The sequence below is a fragment of the Phyllopteryx taeniolatus genome, chromosome 1, assembly GCF_024500385.1.
Source record: "Phyllopteryx taeniolatus isolate TA_2022b chromosome 1, UOR_Ptae_1.2, whole genome shotgun sequence".
In the NCBI taxonomy this organism is placed as follows: Eukaryota; Metazoa; Chordata; class Actinopteri; order Syngnathiformes; family Syngnathidae; genus Phyllopteryx; species Phyllopteryx taeniolatus.
In genome coordinates, this window is record NC_084502.1 from 27,202,873 (window position 1) to 27,219,640 (window position 16,768).

At 41.5% G+C, this 16,768-nt stretch overlaps 1 protein-coding gene across 1 annotated transcript; it reads right to left on the reverse strand.

The window, feature by feature from the left end:
• Positions 1-2,341: 2,341 nt before the first annotated feature.
• LOC133483499 (sodium/potassium-transporting ATPase subunit beta-233-like) lies at positions 2,342-14,198 on the reverse strand. The gene is made up of 6 exons (XM_061784843.1): positions 14,008-14,198; positions 12,369-12,497; positions 6,735-6,890; positions 6,461-6,651; positions 5,545-5,628; positions 2,342-3,739 (listed from the first exon to the last, which is right to left on the reverse strand). The coding sequence occupies exons 1-6, from the start codon at positions 14,096-14,098 to the stop codon at positions 3,479-3,481; spliced, it is 912 nt and encodes a 303-aa protein (XP_061640827.1). The 5' UTR covers positions 14,099-14,198; the 3' UTR covers positions 2,342-3,478.
• Between the last annotated feature and the right edge of the window lie 2,570 nt (positions 14,199-16,768).

Below are 16,768 nucleotides of genomic sequence, written 5' to 3' on the forward strand. Positions count from 1 at the left end.
GATAACACAACTTCATTTTCCACCAACAAGTTCGTAACTTTGTTTTGCTACAGTCTTTGTGAATAAAGTCTGCACATGGGCAGTAAGATGGAATAGCCCATTGAATAAGAAGGGAGGGGTGAGCTTTTGAAATAATCATGATTGATTAAGCATTTAATGCGTTTTTAAACATGTGAGTAAAGACTAAAACAATAATAATAATAATAACAATAATCAGATTTTATGAGATGCTGGGGGGCTAAAATCAAAGTTCAGTAATCGCTTGTTTATCGCAAGGGTTATGTTCTGGACCACCTGTGCAATAGGTGAAATCCACAAAGTAGCGACCAAATAATAATTTAGACATTTTAAAGCTGTATGAACGTCCCCAGACTCTTATTAATCTTCCCCACTTGCCTATTAACCGGTACCATACTCATAAACTTTCTATACTCTTAAACACTTTTTAGTCTTTAACAAACAGTAATGTACAGTGCTACTGTGCATTTCTGTTTGGTTTTTTAATTTTATTCCTTGTATGAATAAATGAATTATTATGAATTATTAAATTTTCCTTTTTTTTTTTTTTTTTTTAAAGTTTTTATGTTGCAAGCTTGGAAGCATTTATTTTACCCCCCTCCAAAAAAAGAAAAAAAAAAGAATGACAGCATCACTCAAAATCCCGCAATAGGGCGAATTATGTGTGAAAACAATATGAAAAAAATAAAAAATCTGCAATATACCGAATCCGCAATAGGTGAACCACGATATATCGAGGGAACACTGTAGTACTAAAATAAAAATGATCTTTAGTTAATTGTAAAGGATTTATTCAGCAGTATTTTTAAAATGTATGTATGGCGGCACGGTGTACGACTGGTTAGAGCGTCTGCCTCACAGTTCTGAGGACCCGGGTTCAATCCCCGGCCCCGCCTGTGTGGAGTTTGCATGTTCTCCCCGTGCCTGCGTGGGTTTTCTCCTGGCACTCCGGTTTCCTCCCACATCCCAAAAAACATGCATGAATTGGAGACTCTAAATTGCCCGTAGGTGTGAATGTGAGTGCGAATGGTTGTTTGTTCGTATGTGCCCTGCGATTGGCTGGCAACCAGTTCAGTGTGTACCCCGCCTCCTGCCCGATGACAGCTGGGATAGGCTCCAGCACGCCCGCGACCCTAGTGAGGAGAAGCGGCTCAGAAAATGGATGGATGGATGTTTCTCAGGTGCCTGATTGTCTGAAAGAGGGTCGCGCCAAAGAGAAAAATACATGAATTGACAAATAAAACATCTTATACAAAGTGTAGTGTTGATAACTGAGCTGGACGATTTAAATTTTACGATGGTTAATTTACCGTTTTTCTTGAAAACAATCCCCAAAATATCTCCCAATTGTTCGGCTTTTCGTGCCTAAATTGTCCTCCAATGCTGGCTCTTAACACCGTATGTATCCGGCGGTGAGTGTGTGGTCCACGTAATACCGTTGCCCTCTGGCGGTCACATTTGGTAATAAAGCGCAATGTTGCAGAAGCGCAATGTTCAAAATCAAAGACTTTCTTCTTTCTCGAGCTTGCAGGTTCACCTGCACACTATTTACTTCATAAAATGAAAGAGGTGTCTTTGAAAATAATCCACAGATTCTAACCATATAAAATATTTCTACGATTAAAAAAATAGGTATACTAAAATGAAGTCAAAAAATATATTAGGACCATTAGACTGCGAAAGCCAGTAAAACTTTGGATCTACGTGCTCTAATGATTATTTTTGACATACGATAATCATCTGCCTTTTTACCACTGATTGTATGTCACCTTCTGGCGATTGTGTTTGCATGTTCTGTTTTCTGAAAAAATATTAAAGAAAAAAGGTCTCTAGCTCCCCCAAACCCCCCCCCCCCCCTTTCCTTTTTCTCTCTCATTGGAAGTTTTAATAGTCATTGTTTGCACCAAACCTTAGGCTTCTGTGAAAAAGCAGACAAATGTCAGGAAAAGCCTACTAGAATAGCTATATTTTATTTGGAGTTAATCAGAGGCACGTTAAATGGCAGCAGGTGTATCATGTTATTCCTGTTTAATTTGAGTTTAAATGCAATTAATTCTTACCATAGCCACATTCCACTTATGAGGGTGCGCACATTTGTGCAACCAAAATTATTCATTTTCCCATTCCACTCAAAATCATTCATAAATTCAATTGAGTTGTACGGGTTATTAAAATACACATTAACGGTGGGAAAAGTTTTGAAATGACTTTTTTGGGTCCATCGCAAGAACCTGGCATTCGAACAGGGGTGTGTGGACTTTTTAATACCCACTGTAGATGCAGGTAAGCATGTGGTAAAGATAAAATAGGACAGAGCACAAGCGAGAGGAGTATTAGGATTTTATTTGTTTCTATCTTGGATTAAATGGCAAAGGGTGCATGAAATTATGGTAGGTTGTACAAGTTCAAGTGTTTCAGACACTATCCTATACACAAAATTACCAACATGGTTTGTCACCTAAAAGCCGCAAGAGCTCTTTGAGGTTCTTTTCCCCTCCTTTTTTCTTTAAATTTATTTGAAATGCACGAACATTGTGATCACTTAAGCGCCCTGGTTCCGACTACATTCATCGCCCAAAACGCTCCTCACATTTCAAGAGTGAGCCACTAAAAGGTTGCAAGGCAAACAAATGTTGACCCTTGTACAGATCATCACTTTGGTATTGCATGTATACATTAACAATATTTTTGCACAGAAACAAAATGTACAACTGTATAAATATACAATTCATCCACCATGTTTGATGGCTAAAAACATTCAGACAGGGACACGCACCACAATATTGTGATGGAGTCCAGAGGAGAAGAACATAAAGCCAAGTCAGCACCGTGAGCCCTGTGAGCGAGTCTAACCCACGGGCTGGAAAGCACAAAAAAGGAAAATCAATTAAAAAGGCATTGAATAAAACCCCTACACACTTTAAGTGATTTAAGCACAAAAAGAAGGCAAAGTAAAAACAAGGCCCCCATGATCAAGGATAAAAGACAACAGAAAAAAAGAGGAAGGAGGAAAGAAGTCCCCTGGAGTGCAGCCTTTTTCATTTAAGATCAGAAGAGTGGTCCGAGCCAATCAAATCACTATGGGCCGTGGAACATCACACTGGAAAAATGAAGGAAAAGCGAGGTACCTAGGCAGTGATATGACAAGGAGGGGGAGTTAGTGGTCAGGGTGGGAGGGGGATGGGACAGATGGTGTTCCACTTGTACACTTGTGAATGAACAATGAGCCCAAATTGCTTGTGGGAAAATGTCACTTACAGCAGAATAAATACGCTTGCATGGCCTAACAGCTACTTTCCCCCCACTAAAATTGTGCGCCAATGCTAACCGGAAGCAAGTGAGATCGACTTAGCCCCGACTACTTATCTACTTCATGTCAGCGGGTGGAATAGGACGGGGGTGGGGGGCGGGGGGGGGTGGGGGAGGGTGACAGGAAAGTGCTCTACTGTCCCGGTGGCGGTCATAAACCGTTGACCGTGATCTTGATGTCAAAGCGTCCCTGGTAGCGATCCTTGTCACTGTAGGATATGTTCTCGCCGTAAACTTTGCACTCGATGCGCAGCTCCTCGTTCCTGGTCAGGTTGGTGAAGTGCACCGCCACCAGTGGCTGCAGGTAGTGGGGGTGGAGCAGCTTGCCGTAGTACGGGTAGTACTGCAGCGGGAAGCCATTGGCGATGCCGTAGTACTTGATTTCGCCGATTTTCCCGGCATCTTCCTCTCTCTGGAACGGAAGGGGGCAGACGAGGAAGAATCATTATGTAGACGAGGGCTGCAACTAACGATTATTTTAATAAGAGTTTAATTGACAGATTAACCAATAAACCCGATTACAAAAACTAAAATGTCCATTATTTTATTCAATAACAGGACATTTCAATTTGACAGTGCAGAAAATGCATAACCAAATTGGTTATGATTCAGTTACTAGTTTGGTCAGAAAACGGGCAACATTTTTGTCATACTTTTCCCAAAGTAAAAGCAAATGTCTGCTTTTACTGTTAAAATGCTGACATTCTGAGGATTTGGACAATTTTAAGTTAGAGAAGGTCTAAACAATACATTGACTGTCAAAAATCATCGATTTATTTGATAATCGATTGGTTGTCAATTAATCAAGTCATCATCGCACGTCTAATGTAGAAAAATAGATACTTTAGTTATCAAGAGAGGAATTAAGAACGTCAAAGCAGCATTATTCAGACATAAAACTAGAATAGAAATAAACAGTAAAATACAAACAAATACAAGAGCAGTATTAAGGGGGAGTGATAGAAATTGAAATCTAATCCAAACAAGAATAAAGCAGAAGATGAAGATGATGTAGGTTGGTTTGTGGTAAATAATTCATATATAGTGGTACTTTGACTAACGAGTTCTCCAACTTTTTGGGATTTTTTGGAGTTACGAGCCATCGCTTGTTTGATTTTCTACTTTGTGTTGAGAGTAAAAATTGGACTCACAAGTGCTCTTTTTTTTTTTTTTTTTTTTCCCCCCCTAACCATGGTCTATTTTTCGTGCAGTGTGCAGATTAGGCCAAGTGTGCTTGCTTCAAGCTGTTTATTGCCACACCCAGTTGAGGTTTACTGTAAAACTAAAAGAAAAATTACACATGTGCCAAACCACATACATTTGTATTACAAAAGTCTACTATTAATGTGAAATGCCACAGAGGGGCTCACAAAACTAGCATAGATATCACAGTGGTTATAAACCTTTGAACAACCGATTTGAACACAAACGGAGCAAAAGCCGACAGGCGGAGCATACAATATTCAGACATTCAAATCTTTATGCGCTTTGAAAAACAACTAATATTACTGCAGCTTCGTTGCAACGGTCTATGTGTTTCATTATCAAATCTCCGTTTATTGTGTACTGCATCTACGTATTATACTGCCCCCTGATGGCCAAGGCGTCCACAGCAGAAGGAGCAGCACAACATCCATTGAATTAAAGCAAAAAAAGTTTCAAATCTTATTTAATTCTAATAAATATATTCTGTCAATATATGTTATTACCTTTTGTATATTGTATACAATACAATACTATGCTAGGTGCTATTTTCACAAAAATGCACGTAACCAAAATTTGTTGGTGTTTTTTCGGGAGGCTATAACGGCTTACTGGCATTTCTATTCATGTCGATGGGGAAAGTTGATTTGAGATAAGAGCGTGATCATGGGATGATTTCAAATTGTAAGTCAAGGCACCACTGTATAGTCCAATTATGGTACAGTAACTACAATGATGAATAATAACACACCCAAAACTGTTGCTATACATAGTATGGATGCATAATAGTTCTATTTCATGTTGAGACATGAAAGAAAGGATAGACATTCAAATAATGAAAACAAATGTGCTATTCATACTCACATCCTGTAGACACATTCGAACAATGAGTGCAAATTGAGGGGCATAACGGTGGATAATATAAACACGTACGTATGTTAATATGCAGAATATTACATGCAGCACTTTACCCCACAAGAACATCAGGGCTGAGGCTTTTCAAGTGTGAACTACCTTATTGGTGCAGTAGATGGGGATCAAATTGGGCTGCACTTTGGGTTGAGCTTCTTCAGGGATGGTTTCATTTGAGAGAGGAGGCTGAACACAAAAAGATAAGCCACTTGATCACATTTCCGAGCAACACACAAGTCGAATTTTTGAGACCCGCATAAGTTCAGTCTACTGTATGAAGGGTGAGGCTTTGAAGCGACGGGTTCGATGTAAGTTCATTTCAAAGATCCAATTTAACATGTCCAGTCCCTTATACAGTATCTCTGTCAAATCTCATTAGATTAGATTTTTAATTTGCTGTGTTCTGAATAAGCCAGAAAAAAAGATTAAGATCTTTGATTGTAAATCTGTATACTTCACAATACAGTAAGCTTTTAGAAACTCCCTAAAATTTAAAGATGCAAACAATTGGGGAAAATAGTACATTAGTGTCAAGGAAGTACAGTGTTTCGCCACATATTCGCAGATTCACCTGTTCGCAGAGTTAATTGGGACCCATCCTCCTTTATGTTTTTATGCACATCTTGGTGCCAAGGAACTATGCTGAAGTGAGCTGAGGAGCCTCATTTAGAGAAAAAGTAGTTCTTTGTTGCCATCTTTTGGCATCTGTAGGTAATTCTAAAGCTTTATAGGGGAGGCATCATTTACTAACTTGATATAATATATCTCCACTGAGATGAGCATTGTATGTTGGGGAGGAGTTAAGTCTAGCCTGGTTTGTTGGCGGACGTTACGGATGTGCATGTACTTGGGCACTTCCTATGCGTTCCTTCGATGTCAAATCATCTGCATTCTTTTTAATGCTGCAATATGAAGTTAAAATAATTGTAATGACTTTTGTTCATGTGCTGTTCGTGGCTTGGCTTGGCCCCAATTGCGTGGGATTCCGCAATATGTTATAAGAAGACATAAGACTCACCCGAGGACGGAAGTTAACAATCCGATTGAGCTTCACGATCACGCAGGGTTGGCCTTTGTCGAAGCCAAAGTCTTTGTCTTTGTCATCCAGACCAGAGCAGGGGCCCAGCAGGCTCCTGGAGAAGCGGCAGGCCCTTCTGACACCCGTATCACTCTCCAGGTCGCCCCGGTTCTTGTACTCCCCCGGCTCATCTGGAAAGGATGTGAAGTGCATATTCAACATGGGCCTGGCTCGTCTTTTTTTTTTTTTTTTTTTTTTTTTTTTTTTGACATACCTCCACAGTCCTCAAATTTCATCGGGTTGACCTGCTTGTCGTCATCATACTTGGCCAGGAAGTCCCTCAAGGCCTTGCTGTAAGGCAGATAGGTCTCCACTTCTTTGGGGTTAAAGGACACTTCGGATTTGTCAGATCGCGGGGTGTGCGAGAGTCCTGCACGCACAAACGCACAGTTAGGGCTCCAATTAGCCACATGATCATTCTCATAACTATTGACTTTCTTCATCACTTGATGCTGCATGGTTTTGACTCGTTGAATTACAGTAATCCAAAGCGTATTTGCGGTTCACACGCCCCCTGCCTGCAGGCTGCATAACAAGACAGCATTTGTTTTGGAAACTATCACTACATGTGTATCTATGAGCCAGACAGAGATGCATCCCATGTGTATACATTATGTATAGTCGTTTCTATAGTGACGTTTTGAGGGTTAAACCAAGCTCCTGTTTCCGGAAAGACGACGTTGGCTGGTGGCATGTCACCTGGACAATTGATTTAGCATTTAATTACAGTTTTAGGGCGAGGGAATGAGCCTCACTGTGGAAAAACAAGTAATTGTACCCCACAAATGTTTATAATTTCCTATATCAACAGTTGAAACCACAGGTCCAAGTAGATACGACACACCCCTTTTGAGCTGCGTGCCGACAACGATGCTAAGCTAGGAGGGTAAAAGTTGTCAGCGCATTCCACATGTGTGCAGTCTGTATATGGCAAGAAAATCCAAAGATCAATGATGCTGGTACATTTTGCTTCATGCAGTTCTGAACAATGGCATACAATTATGGCAAGGAACTGGGAGTAACCTTTCACAAGTAAAAATAGTCGTTTGCTTTTTTTTTTCTCCCCCAAATGTGTTGCTAGTATATGCGTTGGTGTTGACAAAAAAGTAAACCTCATGAAAATCGGCTGAAAAATGAGAAAGTTACGACTTAATTTCAACGTCCACACATTACCTTCGATAGGTACGTCGACCTCTCCAACATGGCCGCCACATAGGCACATCCTTTAGCCAGGCTGCTACAGCGCGCTGGCGTATCTAGTCTTTATATGTATGGTTGATACCATAAATATACTACAAACTAAGCCCACATAACACTTAGAGGTTATTTCAAACATGTTTTACAATATTACCCTTACAAATAAACCTCTTACAGATTATTTGATCCTTAAAAGACTGCAAAGACTCTCCAAAACCTCCACTAACATCCATCCATCCATCCATCCATTTTCCAAGCCGCTTATCCTCACAATGGTCGCGGGAGTGCTAAACTTAACTCCTCCCTGACATCTCAGTCAAGATGTATCACTACAACATACTTCCTTGACATAAATTACTACTATTTTCCCATTAGCTAAGGCTTTGGCACCATTTTGTGACATCTCAGAGTGTTCTTGAAAGAGCACAAAAACCCAAATAAGTGAGATTGTCAGTGAATAGCTGCGATAGGAGCCACAGAAAAAAAATATGACTAGGTGAATTTTTGAATAGTGCACCACGAATATAGGCGGGGGTTCACTGTCATGCAAAATGGACATTTATTGATAACTTTGATAATTAGACAATCTTGCAGGCTACAATACACTAGAAAATAGTATTTAGGAGCGGTAGGACCAAGTCATTGCTTTGCACGTCACAAGTAAGTCTCAAGTCTTAGCCCAAGTCCTGAGTCGAGACAAGCAAGTCCTGAGTCAATTCGCAAGTCCTACACTTTGACTTTCAAGTCCTTTTGAACACAGCAGCAACAATGGCGACCGCGACAGAACAAATGGACCTAGATGACCTGATGATACGTTTCACTATGCTGCAAAATCGATCGCGAAGGCGGCGACGTAGATGGCATGTAGAACCAACGGGAACGCTGGTACGTCATCGCAGCATGTGACTAAAACCGACCAATCACGAGAGATGATCTCCGCGCAGCAACAATTTTTGTCGTGTGCGCGGCAAGCTACGCAGAGGGGCCACGCGGGGCAATTCGTCGGTCACGTGATGCAATGCGAGCGTTGTCGGCCGCGCGACCGCGACAGATGTTTATCATTTACATAGCCACTCCCACCACACTTCAGTTGTACAGCCGGGTCCACGATACCTTGTCCTGCATGCTTCCCCTCCGGTCTTGTCCAGTCCTGTCCTTCCCTCACAGAGTGTAGCACTACTGAACCATACAACACTCGAATCCAATGTGTCATTGTACTAGGTATATAATGCTTTACTTTCCTCATCTTGTTTACAGCTAGTGCTTTGTCTTTTGTCATCTTCTTTTCCTATATTATTAAGTTACCTTTTCACTCTCTCCTTTGTTTTTTTCTTCCACTCCCCTTTTAAAACTTTGTTCTGTTTGACTGAACGACTGTAATTCTCAATAAATATCCATCAAAATACAAAGAAACCACAGTGGCAGCTTAAAAAGTCCACTATGACACAGTAAAACTATTCCGGCATAAAAGGGATACAGATCTTCCTTTCTGCTTGACCTAACTGCTGAACAGGACAAAAAAGAAAAAAGAAAAGAAGAAAAGAAAAATGTTATCCAACTGGAGTCAGAACACTAGGGGGCACTACATTAAAATACTGTATTACATCAAAAAGAGGCAAAGAAGAAAAAGACACAAAGAAGAATGTAGCTTCATGTCAAATAGATACTAGCTGTGTGCTGAACGGTAAATAAGGTGAATAATAATTTTAAAAAAATAAATAAATAAATAAAAAAAAAAGAAGACTGATGCTTGAGAACACTACACGGACTAAACCAGACTGTAATGCACAGGAAGCCCAGACAGTGCAAGGACAGCCCGCTGTGTAACCATTTGCGTGATCGCTCACAAAGCAAGCTGCTAATGCTAAGGAAAACGAGCATAGGTGACGTCAAGCCGTGTGATTCCCACAATACAAGGTGGATTTTTTTGCTTGCTGCAAGAATTAACGTCCTTATTTTTACGTTCATTGCCGTTGTCATTTCTGTATACGTTAACTGTGGTTCTTGGAATGTATACCTTATTTAACCGTCACCTTGATTGAAACCATTACTTTCATTAGTCTGTGAAAGAATGACCTCTTGGTCAAATCCTCAACCCATCAGGGTGTCAACTGTCAAAAGATAAGTCCTAACGATACATTAGTAATAATAGTGTGGGACACTTTGACTGAAGAGGTAATCATTGAGACCTAGAATATTATGTTGTCACCATTCAAAATTTCCTATAGTAAAACAATAAGTGACATATGTAGCTATAGAAAGAGAGGGCTAAGGAGTGTTTGTTTGTCAGTGCTGTGGTCGAAGTAGCAAGTCTTTTCAAGTCATTGGGCTCAAGTCCAAGTGAAGTTACGAGTCATTGCTGTTCAAGTAGAGTTGCAAGTCTTCTAACATATCGTCAGGTCGAGTCGAAAAGCATCAAATTCTTGACTCGACTGACTCGAGTCAAAGTCATGTGACTCGAGTCCACACCTCTGGCATTTACTCAATATCCCATTACCGTGCTATTTTTTCCATGTAGTAGTACCCTCTTTGTCCTCAGCAGAAAGACATTACAGAGCACGAGTAGAATGACTACATCTTACTAGTGACGTTTCTTTCCCCACTACTGTATGACCTTTCTGCACAGTAGTTGAAGGACTACGTTACTATAATGAGGCAAAACTGTGCACTAGTTGACATTTGCATGGAATGAGTAATATGGGTGAAGCGCAAGTTGTAAACTAGTAGAATTTTCTAATGTAACTTGTATTACTAGTAGCACACAGTTGTCAACTAGTGGACAATTTTGCTTTGCTAGTGTACCCTAGTCTTTCTACTAGTGCACTGAATTGTCTTACTAGTGAGTACAAAGAGCGTACTAGTACAGGGACAATTCAGGGCACTAGTAGAAACTAGTAGTAGAATGTCTTACTAGTGATGTTTGTTTCCCCTCGACTGCCTTCTGGTACTGTATGAAATTTCTTCACACGAGTAGAATGACTGGGGCACACTCATTTGACAACAACACGTCACTAGTGAGGCAAAACTCTGCACTTGTACTAATTGTGAAGCGTGAGACGTTAACTAGCATGCAGTTGTCAACAAGTGCACAGTTTTATCTCGCTATTACGCCTTAGTCGTTTTACTACTGCTCCCGAGTCGTTCTACTAGTGAGCTGAATTGCCTTACCAGTAAGGACTAAGAGCGTACTAGCACATGGACAATTCAGCACACGACTAGGTTATCAAATAAAAGCTCTAATTGTATTACTGACCACCTTTTGCAGGTTTGATCCGCACCAGTTAGTTTGATGGGTTCGCATCAGTCCAGGCGGCACGGTGGCCGACTGGTTAGAGCGTCAGCCTCACAGTTCTGAGGACCCGGGTTCAATCCCCGGCCCCGCCTGTGTGGAGTTTGCATGTTCTCCCCGTGCCTGCGTGGGTTTTCTCCGGGCACTCCGGTTTCCTCCCACATCCCAAAAACATGCATGAATTGGAGACTCTAAATTACCCGTAGGTTTGAATGTGTGTGCGAATGGTTGTTTGTTTGTGTGTGCCCTGCGATTGGTTGGCAACCAGTTCAGGGTGTACCCCGCCTCCTGCCCAATGACAGCTGGGATTGGCTCCAGCGCGCCCGCGACCCTAGTGAGGAGAAGCGGCTCAGAAAATGGATGGATGGATGGACATCAGTCCAATTGAACAGCAATTTGAGCCAACCTAAAGGTATGAAAGCATTATACAGTGGTGCCTTGACTTACAAGTATAATTAGTATATGACCACGCTCATAACTCAAATCAACATTCATTTTAATAAATGGAAATGCCACTTATCCATTCCAGCCTCCCCCAAAAATTTGTATAGTATTACATTGTAAAAAATATGCAGTAATAAGATAATAGAATGTACAAAATGTTTTGCTTAAATTCATTGAACATTGTGCTCCTCCATCTAGTATGCCTGCATTGGCCACCAGGGGGGCATTATATTACAAAAATCCACATAGATTTGAAGATTAAACACAAAGACCATCAACTAAGAAGCAGGGATATTAGTCATTTTTGCAGAGCAGAAAGAATATATGCCTGTGAGTATTGTTTTAAACTGCATGTGTCGCTGCACTGTTTGTGTAAATATCTGTTGTTTAAAGCTTTAAAACTACCACAATATCGATGCTAGTTTTGTTAGCCTGTCTATGGCATTTCGCATTATGCATTAACATTAAGGTAGCAGACTTGTGCAAGTTATGTGGTTTGGTGAAATACACGTTTTTGTTTTACATTTTGATCAGCACATGGCATGCTCAGGGAGGGCAGAATAGACATCCTCCGCTTCTTCTCAGCACTCACTTTCTTCGGACTCATGGTTAGAAAAAAGTGAAATTTGAGCTCAAAACAGAAAGTGACTCAGTGACGGCGTGAATGTCAGTGCGAGTGGTTGTCCGTGTCTATATGTGCCCTGCGACTGACTGCCGACCAGTTCAGGGTGTCGTCCGCCTTTCGCCCGGAGTCAGCTGGGGTAGGCTCCGACTGAACAGGATAAGCGGTACTGAAGAGGAGGAGGATGGAAAAGAAATCTACTGAGCAAAGACTCTTGACTCGAAAAACTTGTAAGCCAAGTTACCGCTGTACTCTACAAAAGCCGGCAGCCCTGAGCAAACAGGACACAGACTTACCGGGAGGTGCGACTCGGTCCTGCCATGTGGGCTTGTAGTTGCTCAGGGTGAGTAGCAAGGCCTGGATGGTGCCGATGAAGATGCCAGCCAAGCAGCCGTAGAAGATGATGTAGAAGACAATAATTTTGACTGTGGGGGGAGAGAAGAGAGAGAGCGGGGTCACATCGGCAAAAACTCAAGGTCACAGTGTGGTAAAAAAATTTCCACACTAATCAAAAAAGTAAACAAAAGTGGCATACTCATGTGTTGCAATATTTACAGCAGACCTTGGTATTTGAATTATTTGTCCGCCTCTAATCCTAAAGTAGCCTCTTTCGGCAACAAACTAGTCAGGCAAGAATTCATTTAACCCTCTTCTGCTCACTGCAATCCGTAACCTCCATGATATAAATGCGAGAGGCATTCTAAACACAGCCAGGTTACAGCATTAAACATAAAACGATACAAAAGAGGTGGCTAGCGTCCGTACGCATCCAACAGAATTCAAATGTGAGGCCCGAGCACATATGAAACAGTTATGCTGACACAGGCATGCAAGTCCTTGTCATCCCCTGCGCACGATGTACTGCAGCTGAACAAAGAGAAAAATCTCATTACGGAGGATCCAAAATGGGGTAAATCCGGATGTCACGCTGCTGCTCGATGACTTCCGACATTCGGCTGCAGGAAGCAATGTCAAAAAGGGCAAGGCAGTCAGACGCCATTAATGAATCACACATTACTTCTTTGATGACTAATTCAAGATACCTCGGGCGGGCTTATCTCAAATGAGCTGCTGCGTTAAGATACAGCCAGCGGAAAGGTTTGCATTCTGCCAACGATATAAAGGTGTTTATCCAAAAATAGGTTTTGGTGGTTGCTCGCAGTGATGTAGAATTTAAGTATATTATGGGGAGACTCACTTATGGGCTATCTAATAAATATTACACATTAATAGCATTAAAAATAGGCTATCATGGCCATATCAGATGGATCATTGTGCTTATTAACTGTGCAAAATGGTGTTTTCCTTCCTGTAACATCCTGACAACCTCGTCACAGCACCGTGTGATGCCTCAGCACTTTTTTTTTTTTTTTTTTTTTTTTTTTTAATTAGGAGCCCAAGAAGGTCGAACATGAAACATTCACCTAGTCTATACATACATTTACATAAGCTAAGCATTCCCAGTGCAGAACAGGATTTGTGACATTGAGAGGCGCTGCAAGGACATGCGCACTGGCGCCGCACGCGAAACTCGAGAAGGTCGAAGCCTTCGTTAATCAGTCGCATTGTCCGTTAAGATTACACTGACATCTGATCGGAGGAACCCGACACGGATCGATAGTCCCCCCGCCCCCGGCAAATCCACTCCACTTTCCGAGCAAGGCCGTATCACCTTGACTCACCTTGGGTTGTGATGCATTTTTAACCCTTTGACGGTAGTCAGTCCGTTGAAATAATAATTTTAAAAAAAGCCGCTCGACGTTCAGCGGTTACAATTCTGAAGCGCTCCCTCCATCGCTCTGTGCTTTTTTTTTTTTTTAATGATATTTGTGGATATGCACGATCGATAGCGGAGTAACGGGACGGGTAGTACGTGAACGCAACACGGGCGAAATCAAACAGGTGGCAAGGAAGCACGAGGCGGCTCCTACTTACACCAGCTGCCTCCTGTACGACCGAGCAGCTCTCCTTTCTCCGAATCCCACAGAAACTTCTTCCATCCGCCATCGTCCTTCTTTGGAGGCATGATTTTCGCTTTTCTTCAATTTTTAACTTCTCGTTTTAACTTCCGGAATGTCCACCAACTGCTCGCCGAAGCAGAGGCACCCAGCTCGGGTTCGTTGGACGGCTCCCAAATATAAAGAGTCCGGTCGAGGAGGGTCCGCCCCCCACTGAACGCCCCACGGTTTACCTACTGGAGGAGGCGGAGCGGCGCGGGCCAATCGGGAAGCAAGGAAAAGCTGCGGAACGGAGGCGTCACGAGGACGCATAGACAACCAATGGAGTCAGGACATTTTCTGCAAGACTAAAAAAAAAACTCAACTACATCAAAGATGTATTTAATGTCTTTTTTTCAAAGACACCGAACTTTTACAAAGCTTACAAACTCAAGGCCTGGGGGCCAGATCTGGCACACCAAATCATGTTTCTTGTGGCCCGCTATAGCAAATAAAGTGGATGTACTTCATGTTCCCTGCTAAATTGATTTGTTCTTTTCATTTTGGCCATTTTCACTCACTTTTGTTCTTCACTTTTTTCAGATTACAAGATTATTGTTAGCCTATTTAAATCATTTTTGGGGGGATTATTTTAGGGTACCTATTCTATCTAAACCCCTGCTTATTCACCTTGTTGTTTACCTGATCCCCCTGCAAAAAAACTTTTTTTTCCTTTTACGTCTTTGTAGATTCAGGTCACAGGCAAGTGGACTCGTTTGTTGAATTTGTTGTGTTTTATTCTTGTTTTCCGAAAACATTGTAAAATGACTTCAGCAATTATGCTATTGGGCTACCGATATTTTCACCAAATCCTTTCTTAACATAAATTGAGCAATAATTTTATACTTAAATATTTTCTATCCTTTAAGGCAACCTGAAGAAATGTCTTTTAGTTTATCCATCTCACGCTCTCGTTGTAAATGGCTCAACAGCTAATGAAATTAATCAGAGGAAATAGTAGTGGTACATTTAAAATTACACTTAATGCGTTCCGATACTCTGTTCCTAACTGAAGAAATTCACCCATTCCCAGTGAATGGATGTAGAATTCATCTATTTCAGTCCCAGAACGAGATTATTTTTTACTTTGTTTTTAATCGGTGTGTTGTTAAAAATAGACACCGTCCAATTTAAAAATAAGTGGAAAAACACTTTATAATGAAGAAATAACATGGTGTGCTCGCTAGCAAATCACTGAGGAACTGAGGATCTTAGGCCCGTTACACACTGAGCGACGTGGCTGAAACCGACTGAAATGTCACAGAGTGTGCGGGGTTCAGCAACTAGTTTTCATGAGTGGCCGACCGTCGGCACTGGTTTTGCTGCGATTAAAAATGTAAATCACCGGTGAATGGTGTTGCAATGTCTCAGATGTAACGGCCAATCAAAAATGCCGTGTCGTATCACGTAAGCTTTCACAACCAAAATATACATTTCCGGTTATAAGCGGGTGGCAGCCAGCTGCCAAGAATAATAGAGTACAGTAAAAAAACAAACAATTGAGAATATCAGCAAATACGAAAACAAAACATCAATCCATCCATTTTCTGGAGCGATTATCACTGGGGTCGCTCGCGAGCGTGCTGGAGCCTATCTCAGCTGACTCTGGGCGAGAGGCGGGGTACACCCTGAATTGGTCGCCATCCAATTACAGGGCATGAAATTAACCCTAATAAAAGTGTGAATAGAACGAGGGTTGAGTAAACAACTCAAATATGCAGGGGATTAGGTAAACAAAAAGGTGAATAAGCAGGAGTTTAGATAGAATAGGTTCCCTAAAATAATACCCAAATTATGGAAATCATAAATATGCAGGGGTCCACTGTACAATTTAATCAGTGTTTCCCAGCCTTTATTTAACACCAGCAAACAAAAATCTCACTAAAAGTATGAATACTGAAATAATGATGATCTCGTCGCAATGTACCCCAAAATTTACTTTCTCAGTGTGAAATCTGGGTCTGATTATTCAACACAAAATCTGTTATACTTGCAGGAAGCCATATCTTATTTTGCTGTGTAAATGGCAACAGGTGGATACACAAGGTAATTGTACCTTCTTCGATCTAATGAACGAGCATTTAATTGTAATCCCCAGCTCCGCCTGTGTGGAGTTTGCATGTTCTCCCGTGCCTGCGTGGGTTTTCTCCAGGCACTCCGATTTTCTCCCACATCCCAAAAAACATACATGGTAGGTTAATTGAAGACTCTAAATTGCCTGTAGGTGTGAATGTGAGTGCAAATGGTTGTTTGTTTATGTGTGCCCTGCGGTTGGCTGGCAACCAGTTCAGGGTGTAACCCCGCCTCCTGCCCGATGATAGCTGGGATAGGCTCCAGCACTCATGCGACCCTTGTGAGGATAAGTGGCTCAGAAAATGGATAGCTGGATGGATGGAAATTGGATAAGTACCCGCGGCACTCCTGATGATCTCGCCACCATTGTTGGGAATCACTGGTATATACTGTATATATTGCCCATCCATCCATGTTTTATACCGGTTATCCTTATTAGGGGCGCAGGGAAAATATATTGTGTTTTAAAGTAATAATAAGCAGTATTTATCCATCCATCCATGAGAAGTGTCGAGAGTCTCTGTTGCATAAATGGAGGAGTACAGTCAATGAATGTAACCATGAATGTAGAGTCCCCCCCGCCTGAAATGTGATGGTTTTGGAGATACAAGGTTTCTGCCCAATGC